Source organism: Lagenorhynchus albirostris, chromosome 12, assembly GCF_949774975.1.
Source record: "Lagenorhynchus albirostris chromosome 12, mLagAlb1.1, whole genome shotgun sequence".
NCBI classification, from domain to species: Eukaryota; Metazoa; Chordata; class Mammalia; order Artiodactyla; family Delphinidae; genus Lagenorhynchus; species Lagenorhynchus albirostris.
The window spans coordinates 76607121-76630245 of NC_083106.1; the positions used below are offsets into that span (position 1 = coordinate 76607121).

Genomic DNA, 23125 nt, shown 5'->3' on the forward strand with positions numbered 1-23125 from the left:
TAGTAGGTGGAGAATTCAAAATACAAGGTAAAAAATGGTTAGCCTAATCACAAATCCACTGATCCAAAGCTACTTTTATTCACTGTGCACTCTGAGGTGTTACAAAGGAACTTTCCTAGACTTGAGAGCGTGAGTGTAGGCCACCAGTCATCTACTACAAGCAGGGGAAGGAAGTCCTTACTGGACCGGAGATGGTGTCCAGACAAAAGCACCCCACTGACAGGCCACTGGCAGTGCACAAGGTATCCTGGCAGGGAAAGAGCTGCCCGGAGGTGGGCCAGGCCAGCGGCCCCAAGGAATCTCCTGGCCTGGTGGCTTTCCTGCCATACGGAGAGAGGGCGAGCAGGCAGCAGAGTGGACAGAAGCGGAGACACAGAGGAATAGAGGGAGATGCCCAGGTCAGGGCTGGGAGCAGACTACTGTTTGGCTGTGGCAAGAGTGAAGACAACAGAATGAGGAAAAGAAACAGGCAGAATTTCAAGTCTAGTAAAAGTCACCAGTAAGAAGCAAGAGACATTCACTTTTGAGGAGGTGCCTATTAGAGTTTTTACTGGGTCCCTAAGCCTCAGCTGTACCATTAACACTTCTGATGTGCCACTGGGGCCCACACTGGGCATCTCTGATTCCCTGGGCCACCTTACATCACACCCCATCCATCGGGCTAACTGCAGTATGTCTGTGTACCTTGAAATTTAAAATAGCTTAATGCGGTTCTCAAATCTAAATTGCATGGCAATTACCTCCTTCAGAATCCTTTCATTAAAAAACTGTTGAAGTTTTTCATTGCAATAGTTGATGCAAAATTGTTCAAAACTGTTACGTTCAAAGTACTCTGAAAACAAAACCAGAATCAAGAGTCATCATCAGATCAACTTCACATTAGTAAATTTAACTAAGGATAAAGTTTTATTGTATCAATGTTTAATTTAACATTAGGTTAAAAATTATACATATAATTGTTCCATACTCCCCAAATGCTCTTATTTCAAGACTTAAATTTTTATATGCATTAAAATTAAGTATTAAAAATACCTTTGCTTGACAAAAAGGTGTTTGTCAGATAAGATAAATGTCATATAGTAAAAGATGTAAAATATAAGTACTTGTAAAGATTTTTAAAGCACAGGTGTTAAAGCGATCTAAATCAAAGAAGAAAAATGACTTAAAATGTAAGTACTTTATATTTTTCTATATAATCTGTAAAATTATAGTTAGAAAAAATATTATGGATACTAATGCATTTCTAAAATTAAGGGATTGTATTACATTATTTCTAAGATCCCTGTAGCTCTAAAATGTTACGACTCTGAGTATGTGAGTGTTATGCTAAAACGGTGCAGACTAGGAAACAAATGTCTGAAGATTACGAAATCTTAAGTCAGTGACGAGTGTTTCTCTACCTCTGATCATAAGGTAATGCTTTATTGTAAATTTAAAAATATGTATTACAGCGAAAACAAAACTCTGCCCCTCCCAAATGCAAACACTCATATCTTCCCTTGACTAATGCAAACAAATTACGAAGGACACCACTTCTGCACAGAGGGAATGCCCACATTGATAAAGCCCAATGTAAAAAACCGTCAGACTTACTTTGAGATTTTTACAACACGTAGTACTCTGAGATTTTTACAACACGGTAATTCCGAACAAAGCAGCATTCCGATATCAGTGACTCATTTCATTTCTGGTTATATACCTCCATAGTTGTTCTCAAATATTTATGTTGATAGCTTACTCATTTGGTGGAAATTAATTGGAAATAGCTATCTGCTGACAACTAACACTAATGATGAATTTTTACACATAGTAATGAGTTTGGCCTGTGTGCTAGGTCAACCTGTACCCAGGTCCACTGGCTGGAGCCAATGGTTTTAATGACTTAATTCTCTGTATCAGCAGTACTCAAGACGTCACCTTTATAGGCTGTCCTCATTTAAGAGTACACAGACATCTCTACCTATAGTAGTTTCAATCAACATGTTTTAATTTAAGCATTAGTATGACCAAAATCCATGAGTCTTCCCTTTCCTTTTTTTTTGGAAGCATTAGCTTCCTACTTAAATCGTATTATGAAATGAAATGGTGGTATGGACATATAACTGGAAATACATCAAGTGAAAGGAATTACAAGGGAAAAAAAGTTTTTAAAATTTTATTTTAAATATGTGTGGAAGTACCAAACAGATACAAACTCACAAACAAAACTATGCTTACCAAATCCAGCAATATCTAGGACTCCAATAAAATAGGATGATGTTTCAAAAGGAAAACACTGATTCACTCTGTTGACCACGTGATCGAAAAGATGGCTATAGACAGTCTTTGCCAAGGCATCCCGGGCGTTGTTTGCTTGCTCCACTTTCAGGGGTACCCTGTAAAAGAAGACCATACCAACAGAAATTCTTCATAGTAATATGTTGTGGAAATAATGCCATATTCCCAAGAATTAAGTACATATTCACTGTGAAGAACAAAATAAATAGTTACAAAATGTCATTCGTGAATAGAGACAGATAAACGGGGCTAAGGAGAATACTACAAGAGAATTATCTACAAGATAATTAGAATAAAAGTCATCACTGAGTAAAAGAACATTAGGCTCAAAAACTCCTTTTAACCTTAATTTATACCTCATTGTACATGCTGAATATATAAAAATATCATTCAGAGGAATAATCTTCCATGTGACTTTCTTAAATGCAAAAGAAATTGCGTTTAATTCAAGGCCACTTTAAAGGTCAGAAACTTGGTTAACACTGTTTAGGAAAAAAATGTTTACATCTTAAAATCCAAACTGTCCAACTCTACTCTTTCATATAAATAACTACATGGTACAACAGTGTTGGACGCTGCAGATACAGATACACAGTCCGATGAAGAGAGGCTTCCACAGGAAAGAATTTCCAAACACTGTGCTAAATGCTGTCATAAAGCATGAGGCCCTGTGGGAATACCAGAAAAAAATTATCAAAATTTGGAAGTAACCTTAAAAGTCATTCAGGTCAGACCAATACTTGAATCCCTTCGAAACAGTGATTTTCCAACTTATATTTCTTGTAATAGAACCCTTTCCTAAAGGGACTCTTATGTGGACACGCCATACTTAAGACACAAAAAAGAACTGCTTTGGAACACAGGGGAACGGAGGACATGATTGCTGAGGACCGCCCTCCTGTGCTTTTACCAGCCTTCCCTTGGGTTCCAGAAATCTCTCCAAGGAGCCACGCAACTGTAGGGCACTACTATACATCTTCCTCGCTGAGATTTTCTTCATAACTTGGAGTGGGCTTAGCAAAGAATCAGGCTAAGCATACCTTGCTAATATTTCCCAAAGTAAGAGTTACCGTATTTTCTGAGTGGCTAAAAGATCTTTTTAACCTTATTTTTCTTAATTTGTTGAAAAATTTTTGAAATATGTCACTAGAACTCACTGCCTGCCTTATTCAGCAAGCGATAGAGAGCCTGGCCTTTTCCCCCACAAGGCAGGATTTTTACAGAGCAATGAGTTAGGGGACTTACTTTATCACTGTTCCTTTGGTGCCCCCTGCTGTTGTTAGCATGACTCTTGTAGTTAAACTTACACGAAGATCATCTTGATCCAAACCCAGTAATTCAGCACAATACTCCAATGATTGAGTAGATTTATTCTTCAGGTTACAGCCACCTAATGAACACATATTTCAATTTGAAATTAATAAACATTATGTAAACCAGATTTTCAAGATGCATTTCTTAGAAGTACACTTCACTTACATAAAACTATGGACTAGACAAGGCTTAGTTGTGACTTTGAATTTCACCTCGCTTGTTCCCCGCCCTTGTCAGACACTCACACTGCCAAGGTCAGGGGGAGACCCTCACTCAGGGCCGCCCATGATACAATCCTTTCAGCCCACCAATTTTAGCCTCTCACAGTTTCATTTTTTAACGACCCTGCAAGCAAAATATACTAAGGATAGATTATAATCCTTGTTAATATATTAAAATAAATCTCTGGAATAACAGAGTGCCTTATCACTAAAATCATACGACCGCAGAAAATATCAAGGAGTAATTTCAGTGGTAGATGTTGTGAGGCACTGTAGTAGGTCAGAGTGGGTGTGGACGTCTGTCTATGTGTGTGGGTGTGTGTGTGTGCACCCGCATGTGCTCGTGAGGCTCGGGGACAAAGGAAGAGGGTGAGGCGGCCACAGCTATTTCCTGTACATCATATCTATAGATTTCTATTTATGGAGCCGGTTTCAAAAAGTTTTTTCTAGAAAGACAGAATACGACAGTCCTTAGACTCGGGGCTGTGATGGCTCTACAACTTACTAGCTGTGTGACCTTGAACGAGTTACTTATTCTTTCTGTACTCAGTCTCCTCACCCATATAAAGATGATAATTAACTGTACCAGCCTAATAAGGTTGTTATGAAGATTAAAAAGGCTATATACGTGAAGTGCCTGGAAGAGTGGCTGGTACATAATAAGCACTCTATGAAGGTACCGATAATTATTATCTTATTACTAGTAATACTAAAAGTAATAAACATTTTATTAACACTTTTTATGGTTTAGTGATTATAAATGATTCATTTTAAGACTAATTTCAAAATTACAAAGAACGTATGAAATCATGAGAATTTTATCATGACAAATTAATAAACCGTTTAACAGACTGCTCTCAGGAGAAAGAAACCGTGAGATCTTATATGAATGAGGGCTTGTCAAGACAATTCATTGGGGAAAAGAACAGCTTTTCAAACAAAGTGCAGTGGGCAACTGGACATCCACATGTAAAAGAATGAAGTTGGACCCCTCCTTCACACCATACACAGAAATTAACTCAACATCAATCAAAGACCTAAAGGTAAGAGTAACACTATTAAACTCTTAGAAGAATACAGACGTAAATCCTTGTGATCTTGGACCAGATAATGGCTTCCTAGATATGGCACCATAAGCAACAAAAGAAAAAACAGACAAACTGGATTTCATCAAAATGAAAAACTTTTGTGCTTCAAAGAACAGTATCCAGAAATGAAAAACACAACCCGCAGAATGAGAGAAGATATTTGCAAATTATACATCGGATAAGGAACTTGTATTTAGAACATATTAAAAAACTCTTCCCACTCAGTAATAAAAAGGCGATCCAATTAATAAGTGAGTAAAGAACATAAGTAGTCCTTCCTCAAAACAAGATATACAAATGGCCAATACAGTTGAAAATATGCTCAACATCGTGAGCCATCAGGAAAATGCAAATAAAAACCACAATGAGGTAGCACTTGGCAGGCACTAGGGCGGTAAGAATGTAAAATCCTTCAGTTACTTTGAAAGTCAATTCCTCTTAAGGTTAAATATAGAATTACCATATGACTCAGCAATTCTACTCCTAGGCATACACCCAAGAGAAATGAAAACATATGTCCACACAAAAACTTGCACACAAATGTTTATAGCAGCATAATTCGTAATAGCCAAAGGTGGAAGCAACCTAAAAGTTCACCAAATAACAAATTGATAAACAAAATGTCGTATATCCATACAATGGAATATTACTCAGCAATAAAAAGAAATGATGTACTGACACATGTTAAAACATGGATGAACCTTGAAAACATTATGCTAACTGAAAGAAGCCAGTCACAAAGAGCACATATTGTATGATTCCATTGATATGAAATGCCCATGACAGGCAAATTGATAGAGACAAAGTAGAACAGTGGTTGCCTAAAGGCTAGGGATTTGGGAGGAGATGGGGTGGGGGGGTAAGGGTATGGGGTCTGTATCTGGAGTGATGAAAATATTCTAAAACTGAATATAGTGATTGTTGCACAACTCAATGTGAATTATATTTCAATAAAGCTGAAAAAAAGAATATGGGGAGAGGAATACTTAGAAGATATATTAAACCTTTAATTCTATGAAAGTAAGATTACTACTAATTTCTAGTTTATACACACACACATTATCTAAAATTATATAACTCAAAAAGTTGATCAACAATAATTAATTCATTTAAATACTTCTCTTTTTTTTTTTTTTTTTTACTATTCTGCAAAGTTTCTTACACACTTCCAGGAATTATCTAAGGCTAGCATAGAAAAAATTTATTTTAAAAGTTTCAAAAGGGCAAAATACTGGGAAATAACGCAAGGCTTTTCGTGTCACTCCCCTTCCAAAAAAGAACTTCTCTGAACACTTTTTACATTAGTTGTTATAATAATGTATGTTTTTGTTATGTGGAATTTTTAAAACATAGGAAGTCCCTAGAGGCATTCTTTGCATTTCCATCATGAAAAAACTTTTAAATAGCAGTGGGAGCTGTCTGAACATTTACTGAAGAATAAATTTTCTGATAAAATAATTACGCATATCCGGAGCCTTCTCAAATTGCAAGGTCATGCCAAAATTGAGCTCTCCAGGGCAGGAAAAATCAATTCTGATTAGCAAGAAACCATCTGAATCTATACGAAGGATCATAGGAAGGATGAAGATTAATATAATAAAATCTTAGCTATTAAAATAAAAATAGCCTAGTTTATTAATTCTCTGGATTCATTGCCTCATTCCAATCTGCTCTGCTTTCTGCTCATTTTCCCTTCAACAGAAGGAAGTTTGAGAAGAAAAATAAAAGATAATGTGAATATCTGCTATGTGCCTTTTGACCATTTAAGTGCTTTTCAGCCAACTAGATTATGCCACATTCATGATCCTCTGTGTACATCTGCGTGTTTACCACACGGTAATAACATGAGGTGTGTGAAAATGCCACCTATCACTTCTAACAACATGTCCAAACTGTGCATTTATTTTTCTAAACTTTTTTGGACATTACTTAGAACTCCTACATGCTCCCTTGGTATAACGATGCTACAGAGCAAACGAAAGTGTATTCTAACATTCATTACATTTTCAAATCCCTCAGGAAAAACTAGTAACAATTTTAATGCATACTAAGAACATACCTGATTTTGCTTGGTTTTTCTTTTTGTTTCTTTTATTTTAATCTGGGAGTAATCTGCATTTTTATTTTTCTTATTCATTAAAAAACACTTAGAGTGATTACTACATGCCAGACTTAAGTATTCACATCATTCTACAAATATTTAACTCACTTATTCCTCTTTATAACATGAGGTAAGGCCTGTTATGTATTATTCCTAGTTTACAGGTGAGGAAACCGAGACACAGAGCGGTTAAGTTCCTGGCCCAGGGTCATACAGGCAGGTAACACACGGTGAAAAGCCTGGCCCAAGACCACGTGCTCTTACACACCACACTCTGATGTCACAGCACCGCGGACACTCAGTCTGAAAGCCACTCAGACTGTTGACTTCCATCTGCTCAGAAGGTTCAGTGACAGGGGGCAACGAAGGGCAGTTATCACACGTACTGGAGTTAGTCAGACATGGGTCGAACCGGCTCTCACACCTACAACTTCACTAATGACCATATTACTTGAACTCCTGCACAGGTCCTACTTCTGTAAAATGGAGATAATATCCTCTACCTCATTATCTTTATTAAGTTCAGATTATGATTATGATGTTTATGATGAAATACAGTTTATGAAGGGTCTTGCACGTAGCAGACATTTTTTTTTAATGTTCTTTTTCCTTCCTCTTGTGCCCTTTTCCTTATATGCAAACTACTGCTAGGAAAAAACACTTCTCATGGATTATTTCTTCATTATTTTACGAATGAAAAATCCAAGGCTTAGAGAGCTTCTGGGATCTGACACTAAAGCCCATGTTATTGACAACTATATTAAATGGTGCTTCCGATTTTTTTAAAACTCTTTTAAACAATGTATTTATGCAGGAGTCAACAATCTTTTTCTCTAAAGAGTGAGGTTTAAGGCTTTGCTGGCCATCCAGTCTCTGTCACAAGCCCAACTCTGCCACTACAAAAGCTGGCATAGGCAAAACATAAATAAATGTGTGTGGCTGTGTTCTAACAATACTTTATTTACAAAAACAGGCAGCTAGTCAGATCTGACCACGAGCCATAGCCTGCCAACTCCCGCATTCATGGATCAAACTGAAGATCATATAAAAAGCCTTACTATTTATGTAGAGACTGAAACGATACAGTTGAAAAGTTACTATAGTGCAGGCATTTAAATGATCTGTTCAATCTGCATCAAGTTTAACCTGTTTTCATTTCCCAGTAACAATGTATATGGGCTTTCATGTATTCAATTATCCTAATTAACCATTCCAAGTTTAGATCAATGAACCAGAAAAATGTCAAAATACCTTAAAAGATGGTAGAGAGAATTATTATGTTCACTTATTGGAAAAGATTAATATCAGCTGAAAAATTTAACCAAATATGACCCTGGTAGTCAGGATTATTTATCCCTCACAGGACGAGTTTATTCCTCATCAGTATCACTGATTTATTCAAAAAGAGCTCATAATAACTAATAATGCAGCATCCTGTAGTTGCAAGATCCATCACATAATACAGTATATTCTAGAAATGTAGGGTATTAACAAGCCTGCACACAGAGTAAATTTTCATATGACAATTAAGTGACAAACTTCTAATTTTACTCCTTTTTAAAATAAAGCAAAACAGAAAGACCACAAGAAAACAAAAAAAAAAACCTGAAGTGCTGCCGGCTTCCTCAAAATCAATATTTCCAAGGTGCAGGACACCAGCTACTACCCGGAACAGATCAAGCTTTTCTTCATCATCCAAACCAATCTTTTTCATGGCTGTGCACATTCTAATAAAATCTCCATGGTCATCTAACAAAGGATCTTTCAAGGAACCTCCCTTAAGATACTACAAAACAAGAAGACATCAATTAATTGTGGTTTACATTATTTAAGTATACTAACACAACTACACAACGTCTATTCACTATATAACATGCAAAAATAAAATGTGTCAATCATAAAACTTCAGTGTTCCAACACATTCAAAAACTGAATGACTGGGCAAAGTGTACCCAGGATTTATGTATTATTTCTTTCAATGACATGTGAATCTACAACTATCTCAGTAAACATTTCAGTCAAAAATGGAATGAGATGTGTTCCAATTTAATTACAACTTTAATTCTAAAACTAGGACATTATATAAAAATATAAATTGAGTGAAAATGAAGGGAATATCAGCGGTTGAAATGAATCAACATGAAACCATAGGTCAAAAAGAACTGAGGTTTTAAAAAGCTGTAATAAAAATTTAAATCTGACACTTAGCATTACACTCCTTCAGGTTAACTGCCATCAACTACACCAATATTCCACAGCAGTAACCAGTGGACAGGCTAACAACAATGTTCATGGCCTGGGAATTAATTTTTAAACCTTTCTGTATTAGTATATATGAGGTAAAGTGTATTAGTAAGCATTATGCTTACGCTAAGAATTTATGCAATGACTGAAAACATTTCCGAAAAAATGAAGAGAAAATTTGCTTTCTCTCCTAAAAGAACGTGCATCTAAAGTACTCATTTACTAGAACCTATAACAAACTCAGAAGAAGGAAGAAGAAAAGTCAGCCCTGCAGAAACTAGAAGGAGGAAAAAGAAATTACCGGACACAGAAAGATAGGACTAGCAATTTTCCAGAACTTGAGAATGAATAAGTAAAATTAAACATTAGGTAACAGCATGAGAATTAACTGGCCATTAAAGACGCCCCTAGGAGACGTTTTTTTTCCTCCAGGTTGCCAACTGCTTCCCAGCTAAATTTGTAATTGCCTTTCCACACAAGTCTTTAAAATGTTTAATTATGCATGTGTAAAATTTCTGGAAAATGTCTAGACAAAGAAATTTAATTTTATTCTTAAAGAAAACAATCACATGCAGCCAAATTTAAAACAAAGCACATATCGTGCAGAATTTTTAGTCTTGCAATTGAAAGGTTACTTCATTTAAAAACTGTTTCTAATCAAATGTCAATGAATATATTGCTATCATGGCAGACTAAAAATACTGCATTCTCCTAAAAATAACACACGGCTTAAAGACATGCCAATGGAACTAGGCAAAGGATTCTAAATAGTCAAAATGATCACCTCATCCTCCTGATAAAGAAGACAATAAAAAGTAATTTAAACATATTAAATCCATTATTCACTTATATATTTTTATATATAAACCCAGTAATATGAATACGATTCCTAACAAACTATGTTGACTCTAGAATCAGAAACTGTACATTTTCTTCCTAAGATAGCACAAAGACTGCTACTCTTTGCAGGGTAAAATCCAGTTTTCTTTCCTTTCCACTCAGTTTTTTCCATGGTAAAAGATCAAATTTATATATGTATATATTTTTTCCCTTGGGATAGCTGCAGTATCCCACCAGGAAATGTCCCCATTATCTTAGTGGAAATAATACAATTTCTATATTTCAATGATGCCTTATAAAAATATAGGTTATCATAACAAAGGAAGATACCATAATAAATATTAATGTCACTTCTTAAAGTTCCAACCATGGATGTAATATAAAGTTTATAGACATCTGTGTCTAAAATGATAAATAAAACGTCAACTTAAACAAAAATTAACTGCAGACTCATCTGCTTAGAATTCAAATTAATGGGAATTTTTAGTTGCTTTCTGTTCTTTTCTATGAATATACTAAAGATATAATTCACCTCACCATTTTGAAAGTAGTCAAAAACATCTGACTCACAAATGCAGGGGCATTAAAAACCCAGTATAATAAAACCTTGTTCACTTAAATATAAATCTTTTAATAAAATAAAGACAATATGAACTAGCCCCTATCATTAATCCTGACTTAGTGTTTCATAATTTAAGCTCCCTGAGTAGATACAACTTAATCCCACTTACTACTTAAACACTGCATATTAAAATTTATAAAAGTTGCAGTAGATTTTTAGATTAAGGTTTTTAAAATAATACTTAATGGTATAATTATATCTACTTACTCTTAGAAATACAATGATTTAGTAAGACCTATACATAAAACTTTTCATAATATATTACAGAAACATGATGTTTTAAAGAGAAATATTAAATAATACATAAGCATTAGTTCACAAGAATGCTCACTCTACTTATTGTCTACATCAAAGCTTACTTCAGCCTTGACACAGACAATAAATTATAAAGGACATATTTTATACTTAATCACAAATGGGTAATATGAGAGTAAGTTTCAAAAATGTCAGCAAAGGATGATTCTTAGGCAATCTGATGTCCTCATGCCGGGAAAATAACAAGAGGAGAGCAGTGCACTGAGGTCCCACCAAGACCCAGAACCTGTGGCTTCTGCAGATACCAAAAGAGGTGTAAAGTACTTCTCGGCGAGAGGTGTGGATGAGTATTTAGGTTTTTTAATCATAAGCCTAAAAGTAAGAGATCCTGGGCTTCCCTGGTGGCGCAGTGGTTGGGAGTCCACCTGCCGATGCAGGGGACACGGGTTCGTGCCCCGGTCTGGGAAGATCCCACGTGCCGCGGAGCGGCTGGGCCCGTGAGCCATGGCCGCTGGGCCTGCGCGTCCGGAGCCTGTGCTCCTCGATGGGAGAGGCCATAGCAGTGAGAGGCCCGCGTACGGCAAAAAAAAAAAAAAAAAACCAAAGTAAGGGATCTTACTTGGTTTCCAAAATAAAAACTAGAATACATCTTTCAGCACAATTTTTTTGTATTAAAGATTATAATTTTTTTTTAAAGGTTACTTTACCTCAGGACTTTTTCGGTTCTGTAAAATGTGTTTGTCAGTTTCTTTGTTAGCAAAGTATCTAGTGCAGCCTCGGTTTAAATACTAGGACAAAGAAAATTAAAATATAATTAACAAATATGATCCACAGGAAAATGATACAAAAGAAAACACAACTTATCAAATAGTGCTAACGCTAAAGAATTTCTAAACATAACCTGAGTATCATTTAATCTCTCAATTAAAATCAATACTTCTATATACCATAAACATTTCATTCCTACTAATCACAGCAGGGATGGTGAAAATCCTAACCTGAAAATAGATTAAATTACATGATTAACATAAAAACCAATACCATAAAGCTTTCCTATTTTTCTAAGGTAGCAATTTTTTTAAAATATGTATCTCCAGTTTATTTATTCATTTTTAACATCTTTATTGAGTATAATTGCTTTACAGTGTTCTGTCAGTTTCTGCTGTATAACAAAGTGAATCAGCTATATGCATACGTGTATCCCCATATCCCATCCCTCTTGTGTCTCCCTCCCACCCTCCCTATCCCACCCCTCTAAGTGGTCACAAAGCACCGAGCGGATCTCCCTGTGCTATTCGGCTGCGTCCCACTAGCTATCTATTTTACATTTGGTAGCGTATATATGTCCATGCCACTCCCTCACTTCGTCCCAGTTAACCACCCTTCCCCCTCCCCATGTCCTCAAGTCCGTTCTCTCTGTCTGCGTCTTTATTCCTGTCCTGCCCTTAGGTTCATCAGAACCATTTTTTTTTTAGATTCCATATATATGTTTTAGCATACGGTATTTGTTTTTCTCTTTCTGACTTACTTCACTCTGTATGACAGACCCTAGGTCCATCCACCTCACTACAAATAACTCAATTCTGTTTCTTTTTGTGGCTGAGTAATATTCCATTGTATATATGTGCCACATCTTCTTTATCCATTCATCTGTAGATGCACACTTAGGTTGCTTCCATGTACTGGCTATTGTAAATACTGCTGCAGTGAACTACGTGGTACATGACTCTTTTTGAATTGTGGCTTTATCAGGGTACATGCCCAGTAGTCGGATTGCTGGGTCATATGGTAGTTCTATTTGTAGTTTTTGAAGGAACCTCCATACTGTTCTCCATAGTGGCTGTATCAATTTACATTCCCACCAACAGTGCAACAGGGTTCCCTTTTCTCCACACCCTCTCCAGCATTTATTGTTTCTAGACTTTTTGATGATGGCCATTCTGACCAATGTGAGGTGATACCTCATTGTAGTTTTGATTTGCATTTCTCTAATGATTAGTGATGTTGAGCATCCTTTCATGTGTTTGTTGGCAATCTGCAGTATCTTCTTTGGAGAAATGTCTATTTGGGTCTTCTACCCATTTTTGGATTGGGTTGTTTTTTTGATATTGAGCTGCATTAGCTGCTTGTGTATTTTGGAGATTAATCCTTTGTCAGTTGCTTCGTTTGCAAATATTTTCTCCCATTCTGAGGATTGTCTTTTCATCTTCTTTATGGTTTCCTTTGCTGTGAAAAACCTTTTAAGTTTCATTAGGTCCCATTTGTTTATTTTTGTTTTTATTTCCATTTCTCTAGGAGGTGGGTCAAAAAGGATCTTGCTGTGATTTATGTCATAGAGCGTTCTGCCTATGTTTTCCTCTAAGAGTTTTATAGTGTCTGGGCTTACATTTAGGTCTTTAATCCATTTGGAGTTTATTTTTGTGTATGGTGTTAAGAAGTGTTCTAATTTCATTCTTTTACATGTAGCTGTTCAGTTTTCCCAGCACCACTTACTGAAGAGGCTGGCTTTTCTCCATTGTATATTCTTGCCTCCTTTATCAAAAATAAGGTGACCATATGTGCATGAGTTTATCTCTGGGCTTTCAATCCTGTTCCATTGATCTATATTTCTGTTTTTGTGCCAGTACCATACTGTCTTCATTACTGTAGCTTTGTAGTATAGTCTGAAGTCCAGGAGCCTGATTCCTCCAGCTCCGTTTTTCCTTCTCAACATTGCTTTGGCTATTCGGGGTCTTTTGTGTTTCCAAACAAATTGTGCAATTTTTTGTTCTAGTTCTGTGAAAAATGCCATTGGTAGTTTGATGGGGATTGCAGTGAATCTGTAGATTGCTTTGGGTAGTATAGTCATTTTCACAATGTGGATTCTTCCAATCCAAGAACATGGTATATCTTGTATAATCTTTAATTTCTTTCAACAGTGTCTGACAGTTTTCTGCATACAGGTCTTTTGTCTCCTTAGGTAGGTTTATTCCTAGGTATTTTATTCTTTTTGTTGCAATGGTAAATGGGAGTGTTTCCTTAATTTCTCTTTCAGATATTTCATCATTAGTGTACAGGAATGCAAGAGATCTCTGTGCATTAAGTTTTTATTCTGCTACATTACCAAATTCATTGATTAGCTCTAGTAGTTTTCTGGTAGCATCTTTAGGATTCGCTATATATAGTATCATGTCATCTGCAAACAGTGACAGTTTTACTTCTTCTTTTCCGATTTGGATTCCTTTTTATTTCTTTTTCTTCTCTGATTGCCGTGGCTAAAGCCTCCAAAACTATGTTGAATAATGGTGGTGAGAGTGGGCAACCTTGTCTTCTTGCTCATCTTAGAGGAAATGGTTACAGTTTTTCACCATTGAGAATGATGTCGACTGTGGGTTATATATGGCCTTTATTATGTTGAGTTAGGTTCCCTCTATGCCTACTTTCTGGAGAGTTTTTATCATAAATGGGTGTTGAATTTTGTCAAAAGCTTTTTCTGCATCTATTGAGATGATCATATGGTTTTTATTCTTCAATTTGTTAATATGGGGTATCACATTGATTGATTTGCATATATATATATATATTTTTTTTTTTTTTTTAAATGGGTAATGAGAGCTCTTCCATCTTGTAATTGTTCCCTAGGGTGTATTTTACAAAACTGGGTGATTTTTAGTATGCTCCTTGAAAAAGAAAGAAGTTTTTTGTTGTTGTTGTTTGTTTGTTTGTTTAAAAGATGTTGGGGGTAGGAGTTTATTAATTTATTTATTTATTTTTGCTGTGTTGGGTCTTTGTTTCTGTGCAAGGGCTTTCTCTAGTTGTGGCAAGCAGGGGCCACTCATTGCGGTGCGTGGGCATCTCACTATCGAGGCCTCTCCTGTTGTGGAGCACAGGCTCCAGATGCGCAGGCTCAGTAGTTGTGGCTCACAGGCCCACTTGCTCCGCGGCATGTGGGATCTTCCCAGACCAGGGCTCGAACCCGTGTCCCCTGCACTAGCAGGCAGATTCTCAACCACTGCACCACGAGGGAAGCCCGATTTGCATATAATGAAGAAACCTTGCACTCCTGGGATAAACCCCACTTGATCACAGTGTATGATCCTTTTAATGTGCTGTTGGATTCTGTTTGCTAGTATTTTGTTGAGGATTTTTGCATCTAAGTTCATCAGAGATTCTGGCCTGTAGTTTCCTTTTTGTGTGACATCTTTGTCTGGTTTTGGTATCAGGGTGATGGTGGCCTCATAGAATGAGTTTGGGAGTGTTCCTCCCTCTGCTATATTTTGGAAGAGTTTGAGAAGGATAGGTGTTAGCTCGTCTCTAAATGTTTGATAGAATTCATCTGTAAAGCCATCTGGTCCTGGACTTTTGTTTGTTGGAAGGTTTTTAATCACTGTTTCAATTTCAGTGCTTGTGACTGGTCTGTTCATATTTTCTATGTCTTCCTAGTTCAGTCTCGGAAGGTTGCGCTTCTGTAAGAATTCGTCCATTTCTTCCAGGTTGTCCCATTTTATTGGCATAGAGGTGCTTGTAGTAATCTCTCATGATCCTTTGTATTTCTGCAGTGTCAGATGTTACTTCTCCTTTTTCATTTCTAATTCTGTTGATTTGAGTCTTCTCCCTTTTTTTCTTGATGAGTCTGGCTAATCGTTTATCAATTTTATCTTCTCAAAGAAGCAGCTTTTAGTTTTACTGATCTTTGCTATTGTTTCCTTCATTTCTTTTTCATTTATTTCTGATCTGATCTTTATGATTTCTTTCCTTCTGCTAACTTTGGGGGTTTTTTGTTCTTCTTGCTCTAATTGCTTTAGGTGTAAGGTTAGGTGTTTATTTGAGATTTTTCTGTTTCTTGAGGTAGGACTGTATTGCTATAAACTTCCCTCTTAGAACTGCTTTTGCTGCATCCCACAGGTTTTGGGTTGTTGTGTTTTCATTGTCATCTGTTTCTAGGTATTTTTTGATTTCCTCTTTGATTTCTTCAGTGACCTCTTGGTTATTTAGTAGCGTATTTTTTGGCCTCCCTGTGTTTGTATTTTCTACAGTATTTTCCTGTAATTGATATCTAGTCTCATAGTGTTGTGGTAGGAAAAGATACTTGATACGATTTCGGTTTTCTTAAATTTACCAAGGCTTGATTTGTGACCGAAGATATGGTCTATCCTGGAGAATGTTCCATGAACACTTGAGAAGAAAGTGTATTCTGTTGTTTTTGGATGGAATGTCCTATAAATATCAATTAAGTCCATCTTGTTTAATGTGTCATTTAAAGCTTGTGTTTCCTTATTTATTTTCGTTTTGGATGATCTGTCCATTGGTGAAAGTGGGGTGTTAAAGTCCCCTACTATGATTATGTTACTTTTGATTTCCCCTTTTATGGCTGTTAGCATTTGCCTTATGTATTGAGGTGTTCCTATGTTGGGTGCATAAATATTTATAATTGTTATTTCTTTTTCTTGGATTGATCCCTAGATCATTTCAGTGTCCTTCCTTGTCTCTTGTAACATTCTTTACTTTAAAGTCTGTTTTGTCTGATATGAGTATTGCTACTCCAGCTTTCTTGTGATTTCCATTTTCATGGAATATCTTTTTCCAACCCCTCACTTTCAGTCTGTATGTGTCCCTAGGTCTGAAGTGGGTCTCTTGTAGACAGCATATGTACGGGTCTTGTTTTTGTATCCATTCAGCCAGTCTGTTTTTTGGTTGGAGCATTTAATCCATTTACATTTAAGGTAATTATCAATATGTATGTTCCTATTACCATTTTCTTAATCGTTTTGGGGTTTTTTGTTTGTTTGTTTTACAGGATAATAAAATTTTAATGAAAATTTCCACAAGAAATTTTTTGACAGAATGTGAAGTTTTATTATTTGTCTTTATTATTTTGTCCTGAATGTACACATGAGGTTTCTGAATCAGAGCAGATTTTTTTTTATTTACCTTATAGCTAATAACAAGTGTGTTGTGCCCTTGTGTCTAAGTTCTTACACTTACACCAACATAATGAGAGCCAGGCCAAATATCCTACAAATACGAAGTCTGTCTTGTAGACGAGGGATATAGAAAATGAATTTTCTGTACTTACATACAGAAAAAATAAGCAGTCAACTCTCTGTACTCGTCATAGTCTTTTTGAAAATTTCTACTCTAATATGTTGGAATTTAAATAATTCTCTCCAGGGAAAATATAAGAGCATTGCCTAAAGCTTTACAATCCAAAGATGACTTATTTTCTCTTCAAGTGTGAAAATGTACCTCTGTAGTTAGGTAAATCTCTATAGAGTTTTCAATATCTATACAGTTGTAAATTAACTTCCATGGCTGGGTTTGTTTTTATAGGGCTTTTCCTTCTCTTTTCTTTCCTGCCTAGAGAAGTTCCTTTAGCATTTTTTGTAAAGCTGGTTTGGTGGTGCTGAATTCTCTTAACTTTTGCTTACCTGTAAAGGTTTTAATTTCTTCATCAAATCTGAATGAGATCCTTGCCAGGTAGCGTAATCTTGGTTGTAGGTTTTCCCCTTTCATCACTTCTAATATATCCTGCCACTCCCTTCTGGCTTGCAGAGTTTCTACTGAAAGAGCAGGTGTTAACCTTATGGAGATTCCCTTGTATGTTATTTGTTGCTTTTCCCTTGCTGCTTTTAATATTTTTTCTTTATATTTAATTTTTGATAGTTTGATTAATATGTGTCTTGGTGTGTTTCTCCTTGGATTTATCCTGTATGGGACTCTCTGTGCTTCCTGGACTTGATTGACTGTTTCATTTCCCATGTTAGGGAAGTTTTTGACTATAATCTCTTTAAATATTTTCTCAGACCCTTTGTTTTTCTCTTCTTCTTCTGGGATCCCTATAATTCGAATGTTGGTGTGTTTACTGTTGTCCCAGAGGTCTCTGAGACTGTCCTCAATGCTTTTCATTCTTTTTTCTTTATTCTGCTCCCTGGCTGTTATTTCCACCATTTTATCTTCCAGCTCACTTATCCGTTCTTCTGCCTCAGTTACTCCGTAATTGGTTCATTCGAGAGTATTTTTAATTTCAGTAATTGTGTTGTTCATACCTGTCTGTTTCATCTTTAGTTCTTCTAGGTCCTTGTTAAATGTTTCTTGTATTTTCTCCATTCTATTTCCGAGATTTTGGATCATCTTTACTATCATTACTCTGAATTCTTTTTCAGGTAGTTGCCTATTTCGTCTTCATTTATTTGGTCTTGTAGGTTTTTACCTTGCTCCTTCGTCCGTAACATATGTTTTTGGTGTTTCACTTTTTTTAATTTTTTTTTTGCAGTACGCGGGCCTCTCACCGCTGTGGCCTCTCCCGTCGTGGAGCACAGGCCCCGGACGCGCAGGCTCAGCGGCCATGGCTCACAGGCCCAGCCGCTCCGCAGCATGTGGGATCCTCCCGGACCGGGGCACAACCCGCATTCCCTGCATTGGCAGGCGGACTCTCAACCACTGCGCCACCAGGGAAGCCCCCTCACTGTTTTTTTTGATGGGTGGTGCTGTATTCTTGTCTTACTGGTTGTTTGGCCTGAGACGTCCAGCACTGGAGTTTGCAGGCAGTTGGATACAGCTGGGTCTTGATGCTGAGATGAGGACCTCCAGGAGGCCACACTCCAATTGATATTCCCTGGTGTCTGAGGTTCTCTGTTAGTCCAGCGGTTTGGACTCGGAGTTCCCACCCCAGAAGCTCAGGCCCAACCTGTGGCCTGGGAACCAAGATCCTGCAAGCACGTGGCAGGCGAAGTCATGGTCCTCCAAAGACACGGACATCCACATCCCTGGAACTGCTTGGCTGGGGCACGGTGGTGGGGACCTGGAGTCACCGGAGGGGCAGGGTGGTGGCCTGAGGCACACAGGGCGGCTTGGTGTCCTCAGGGTCAGAACTGGGCCATGTACGCCCCCCACGCCACCCAGTACACCAGGGACTCCGCCTGGGCTTGACAGGCATCTGCACCCCGGATTCATGTCCGAGCCCCAGATTTACGTCAGTGACCCCGGTTTCACGTCTGAGGCCCCGAATTTACATCTCAAAGGTAGCAATTTTAAATCTTCTCAGGGTTAAATCTTATTGAAGATACAGCTCATAAGATATGAACTAAATATGTGAAAAGTCTCAAATAAGGACCCACACTGTGGTTTAATATTTTGAGTAATATTTTAAATTCTGAAAAATTAACAAATAATATTCTTGAGTTTCTTAATTTTTGATTTTTACAATCAGTCCTTCAAAACATGCCTTTCATACTGACTGTTAACCCTAACTGTACATAAATTACAACACTTGCTTTATGAACCTTCACAGGTATTCAAATAACCATTTCAGCTTTTATCTCAATGATTTACTTTCCTGCCCAGAAGCCTTTAAAGGCTAAGTGCTTTGCAAACACAGAATAAGGGAAGCAGCTGAGAAGAAAATAATATACTGGTCTTGAAGAGAATCTTTTACCCACACTTAAGGGGTGGGGGTCATTCAGGAAGGACACGCACAGGGAACAGGATGAGAAAATTTTTTAAACATCTCAGCTTTTCTTAAATCAGGTCACTAGGATTCCACTGTCCCATGGCATGAATTCCAAGGTTAAATATATCGATAACATATTATATACCAAGAAAAAATTTACAGTAAATTTTGAATGATTTAGGGATAAATTAATACTTTAGATGATCAATACATCTATCTCCCCCCATTACAGTGAAATATTAAAATACAGTTAAAACCAGAAAATAATATGCAGTGAATTTTTCTTTGTACCCTAGAATCTTGGGGGAAAGAATAAAATAGAAGGGAGAGGGGATAATACTGATAAGCATTTTCAATTGACTATTTCAAAACAGAGTTCTTTTATTTAGTAGGATAATAGTAGCTTAACTATATAGAGCCAAAACAAATGTTTTCTTTGCTACCAAGAGTTTTATCCACCCGCCCCAACTGTTTTATCAAATACTTGGCTTTTGGACAGATGCACTTGATGTTAAAACCTAAGAAAAATACTTGTTTCTTCTAACTTTTCTGTAACTAGAAAGCTATAACTATTCTTGTCACCCATTCTCATTCTATCCAAGCTTTATTTATATTTAAGGATTCTTGCATGACTATAACGAATGCTTCCATGGAATATGTGCAAAAATATTTCAAATTTTTGAAAAATACAAGCATTTTAAACCTTTTATTTTCTAAAGTACATGTGGAGTTAATATGGGTGCTTTCAAACAGATGTATCTCTACAATTCTTTACATACTAATTTGGATAGAATAGTGACCAAAAAAATGTGGGGGGGAAAGCGTTCACCCTGCTGTAGAGTTTCTCCTTTGCCTTTACAACTTTACCCCTGAGTTATGACTGGAGGTCTAAACTAAACCCAAGAAAAGCCTGTTGAGATGACCAACACACTTTTAAGTCACTCTAAGGCAGAATCATTTGGGGGAAGGAATACAGAGGTGTGTGTACACCTGCCTGAGAGGAATATCCAAGATGGCAGGTGTTTTGGGGTGAAAGGTAATGCTGTTCCATGAGTTTCCTCTTATCACCAAAAGGACTCTCCCAGTTCATGCCACCGAGACAAGAAACTCTCTGACCTGATAAAGCATTTCAGTGGCTGCCCCCTTAGGATGGCTGTCCTTGTGCCAGGAAAGACTGTGCATTCTGAGACACAGAAACTATGTTCCCAAGCCCCCAAGTAGAAAGAAATGCTATATTAAGACAAGAATAGTCACATCACTTTATCATTAACTCAGTGCTGACAAAGCCACATCATCATTATTAAATTTTATATGATTCAGATTAATTTATATTCCTTTTCTAAAAATCACTGTAGAGAAATGCCTCTTCTACTGTCATGAAGATAATGTGAGCAACTAACTTCAAATTCCAATTAATTTGGTGAGTTCTAGAGAAGGTTAAACATTTCATAATTATATAAATAGATGCAGTTATAAAGCATTTTAAAACAACAGAGTTTTTAAATTTCCAAATATACATTAAAAGAAATTGATTGACGTAACAAAGAAGCAGCCAGGTTGCAAACACACACACACACTCACACACAGAACAATAATTACGTATAAATATGTGTCATGATTCTCAAATGGAGGACTTCTGGCCAAAGAGGAGTGTGAGAATCGCCTGGAGAACTTCATACAAACTGCATTCCCTACCCGCACCCCGTGATTCCCATAGCCCACACAGGGACACTACCTTCTAGCTGAGAATCTGTCATTACGCTAGCCACCCCGCAGTCACCACTTCCTGAAACTCAATATTGACTTGTGATCCTTGGCACTCCTGATCTCCTTGTACTTCTCTCACCACTCCACTTGTGCTTTCTTTCTGGGGCAACTCTTCATCTGCTCAGCCTCTTCAACTCCAGAGTGTGGATCCCGGCACATGCTTTTCTACGTTATGCAATCTCTCTGGACAACCTCCACTACTCACTGTCACAGTTCTGACTACCACCAGGGTACTGACATCTCCCAAACCTGTCCCTGCAGCACTGACCTGATCTTAGTCTACCCAAGAGTCTTCCAAGCAGCTCCACTCAGATGACCCACAGGCTCCAAAACTGGACTCATCCTACACGCCATCAATCTTCCACCTGGCCTCAGCATGGTATTTACAGTCACCCAGTTACCCTAACCGTGTTTTGGAAAATCATTCCAGACTCCCCCTTCTCCTCACCTAATTCAGTCTCCAAGTCCTGTCAATTTTACCTCCTCCTATTTCACACATCCCCTCCCTCAGTAACCCTGCCATCGCTAAAACAAATTCAGGCACTGAGTAACTGCTACGTCACCTAAAGCCACAGGTTCCCAACCCATTTACCCACGGCTGCAATTTCTATCCATCCCCTGCCCTACCCTCTTAAAGCTATCTTCCATATTAAACCCAGAGGTAAGTACAGACCTGATATCCAACTTTCTACTTAACACCCTTCGATCAGCTCCCTACTCACCACAGAAGTAAGACCAAACTCTCTAGCCTCACCTCCCACCCCTTCCTGTCCTACCATTTAAGCTCCCTAGCCTCACCTCCCACCCCTTCCTGTCCTACCATTTAAGCTATTTCCTGCCTTTCTTTGTTCATCTTTTTGCATCTACCAGGAATACCTCCGCATGTTTCTTCCTCTAGTTATAGTTAACACTTGAAAATCCTTCAGGATTCTGATCAAGCATCAACGGTTCTAGTAAAGTTTTTCCAAAATCACCAGCACCCCATGCATCTCTCTCACTTATCATTTGACATATCAGTCAGACTGTGTGTGTGTGTGTGTGTGCGCGCGCGCGTTTCCCACCAACTTAAGTTACTCAGAAGCAGGAACTGTGTCTCATTTATCTTTTTAACTCTGGCACATGCCTGGTACCCAATGGGCAAGGAATAAATATTTGTTGAACTGAACTAAGGAAGACAAGTAGGGGTCCTTTATTAATTCAGTGGTCAAACTTTTTTTTACAAATAAGTGAAAGGTAACATTAAAGCTAGCATTACAGAACTATTATAAACTTCTTATTGAGTTTAAGGGGTTTAGCGTCTATCCTTTTACCTATCCCATCATGTACCTCCTCACATAGTGTTATAAACTCAGCAGTAAATCTCAATACAGATCTACTTAGTACGAAAGTCATTCTATCATATTACACTGAACTCAATGTAAGTTATATGCAACTAGACATCAAAATCCACTGAAATAAGTTTTAGAATAGAAGGCAACTCAATTTGCAAAAATTGTATGAAATTTCTTTTCATCCAACCTACCCGAAAATTATCTGGGGAGCTCAAATGAAGTCTTTCCCTAGTATCTTCAGAAGCACCGGCACACAACCTATAAAAGATATGATAATTCCTTTCCTCTTTGCCTTGAACACAGATCCTAGATTTCTCTAGAAGATAATGTGAAACAAATCCTCCAACAACTGAACTCTAAAAAACAAAACAGAGAAATTACATTTTTGCATTTAAAGTCTTAAAGTATAACCTACCAATGTTAAATTATCTTTTCTAATAATCATTTGTCTATCAAAGAGGTTGTAATTTATGAAATAAAGGGGAAAAGACAGGTAACTAAATGTAAGTTTATAGTATTTATAGAGATCACAGTGAACATATATATTATCCCAACTGTTTAAAAGTAGAAGAGGAAAATTTAAATATATTTGCCATGAGTTCAAGTACAGCACCAGTTCTATCAAGACCCTGTATTT

At 37.2% G+C, this 23125-nt stretch overlaps 1 protein-coding gene across 1 annotated transcript in view; it reads right to left on the reverse strand.

The window, feature by feature from the left end:
* The window catches only part of MYO6 (myosin VI), a 140733-nt gene that overhangs the window by 44773 nt on the left and 72835 nt on the right, over positions 1 to 23125 (reverse strand). Inside the window, exons 9-14 of the mRNA XM_060167690.1 lie at positions 22680 to 22844; positions 11670 to 11750; positions 8607 to 8787; positions 3523 to 3667; positions 2218 to 2375; positions 741 to 832 (exon numbers count right to left, since the gene is read on the reverse strand). Of these exons, the coding sequence (XP_060023673.1) occupies positions 741 to 832; positions 2218 to 2375; positions 3523 to 3667; positions 8607 to 8787; positions 11670 to 11750; positions 22680 to 22844 (822 nt within the window). The remainder of the gene's footprint in view (positions 1 to 740; positions 833 to 2217; positions 2376 to 3522; positions 3668 to 8606; positions 8788 to 11669; positions 11751 to 22679; positions 22845 to 23125) is intronic.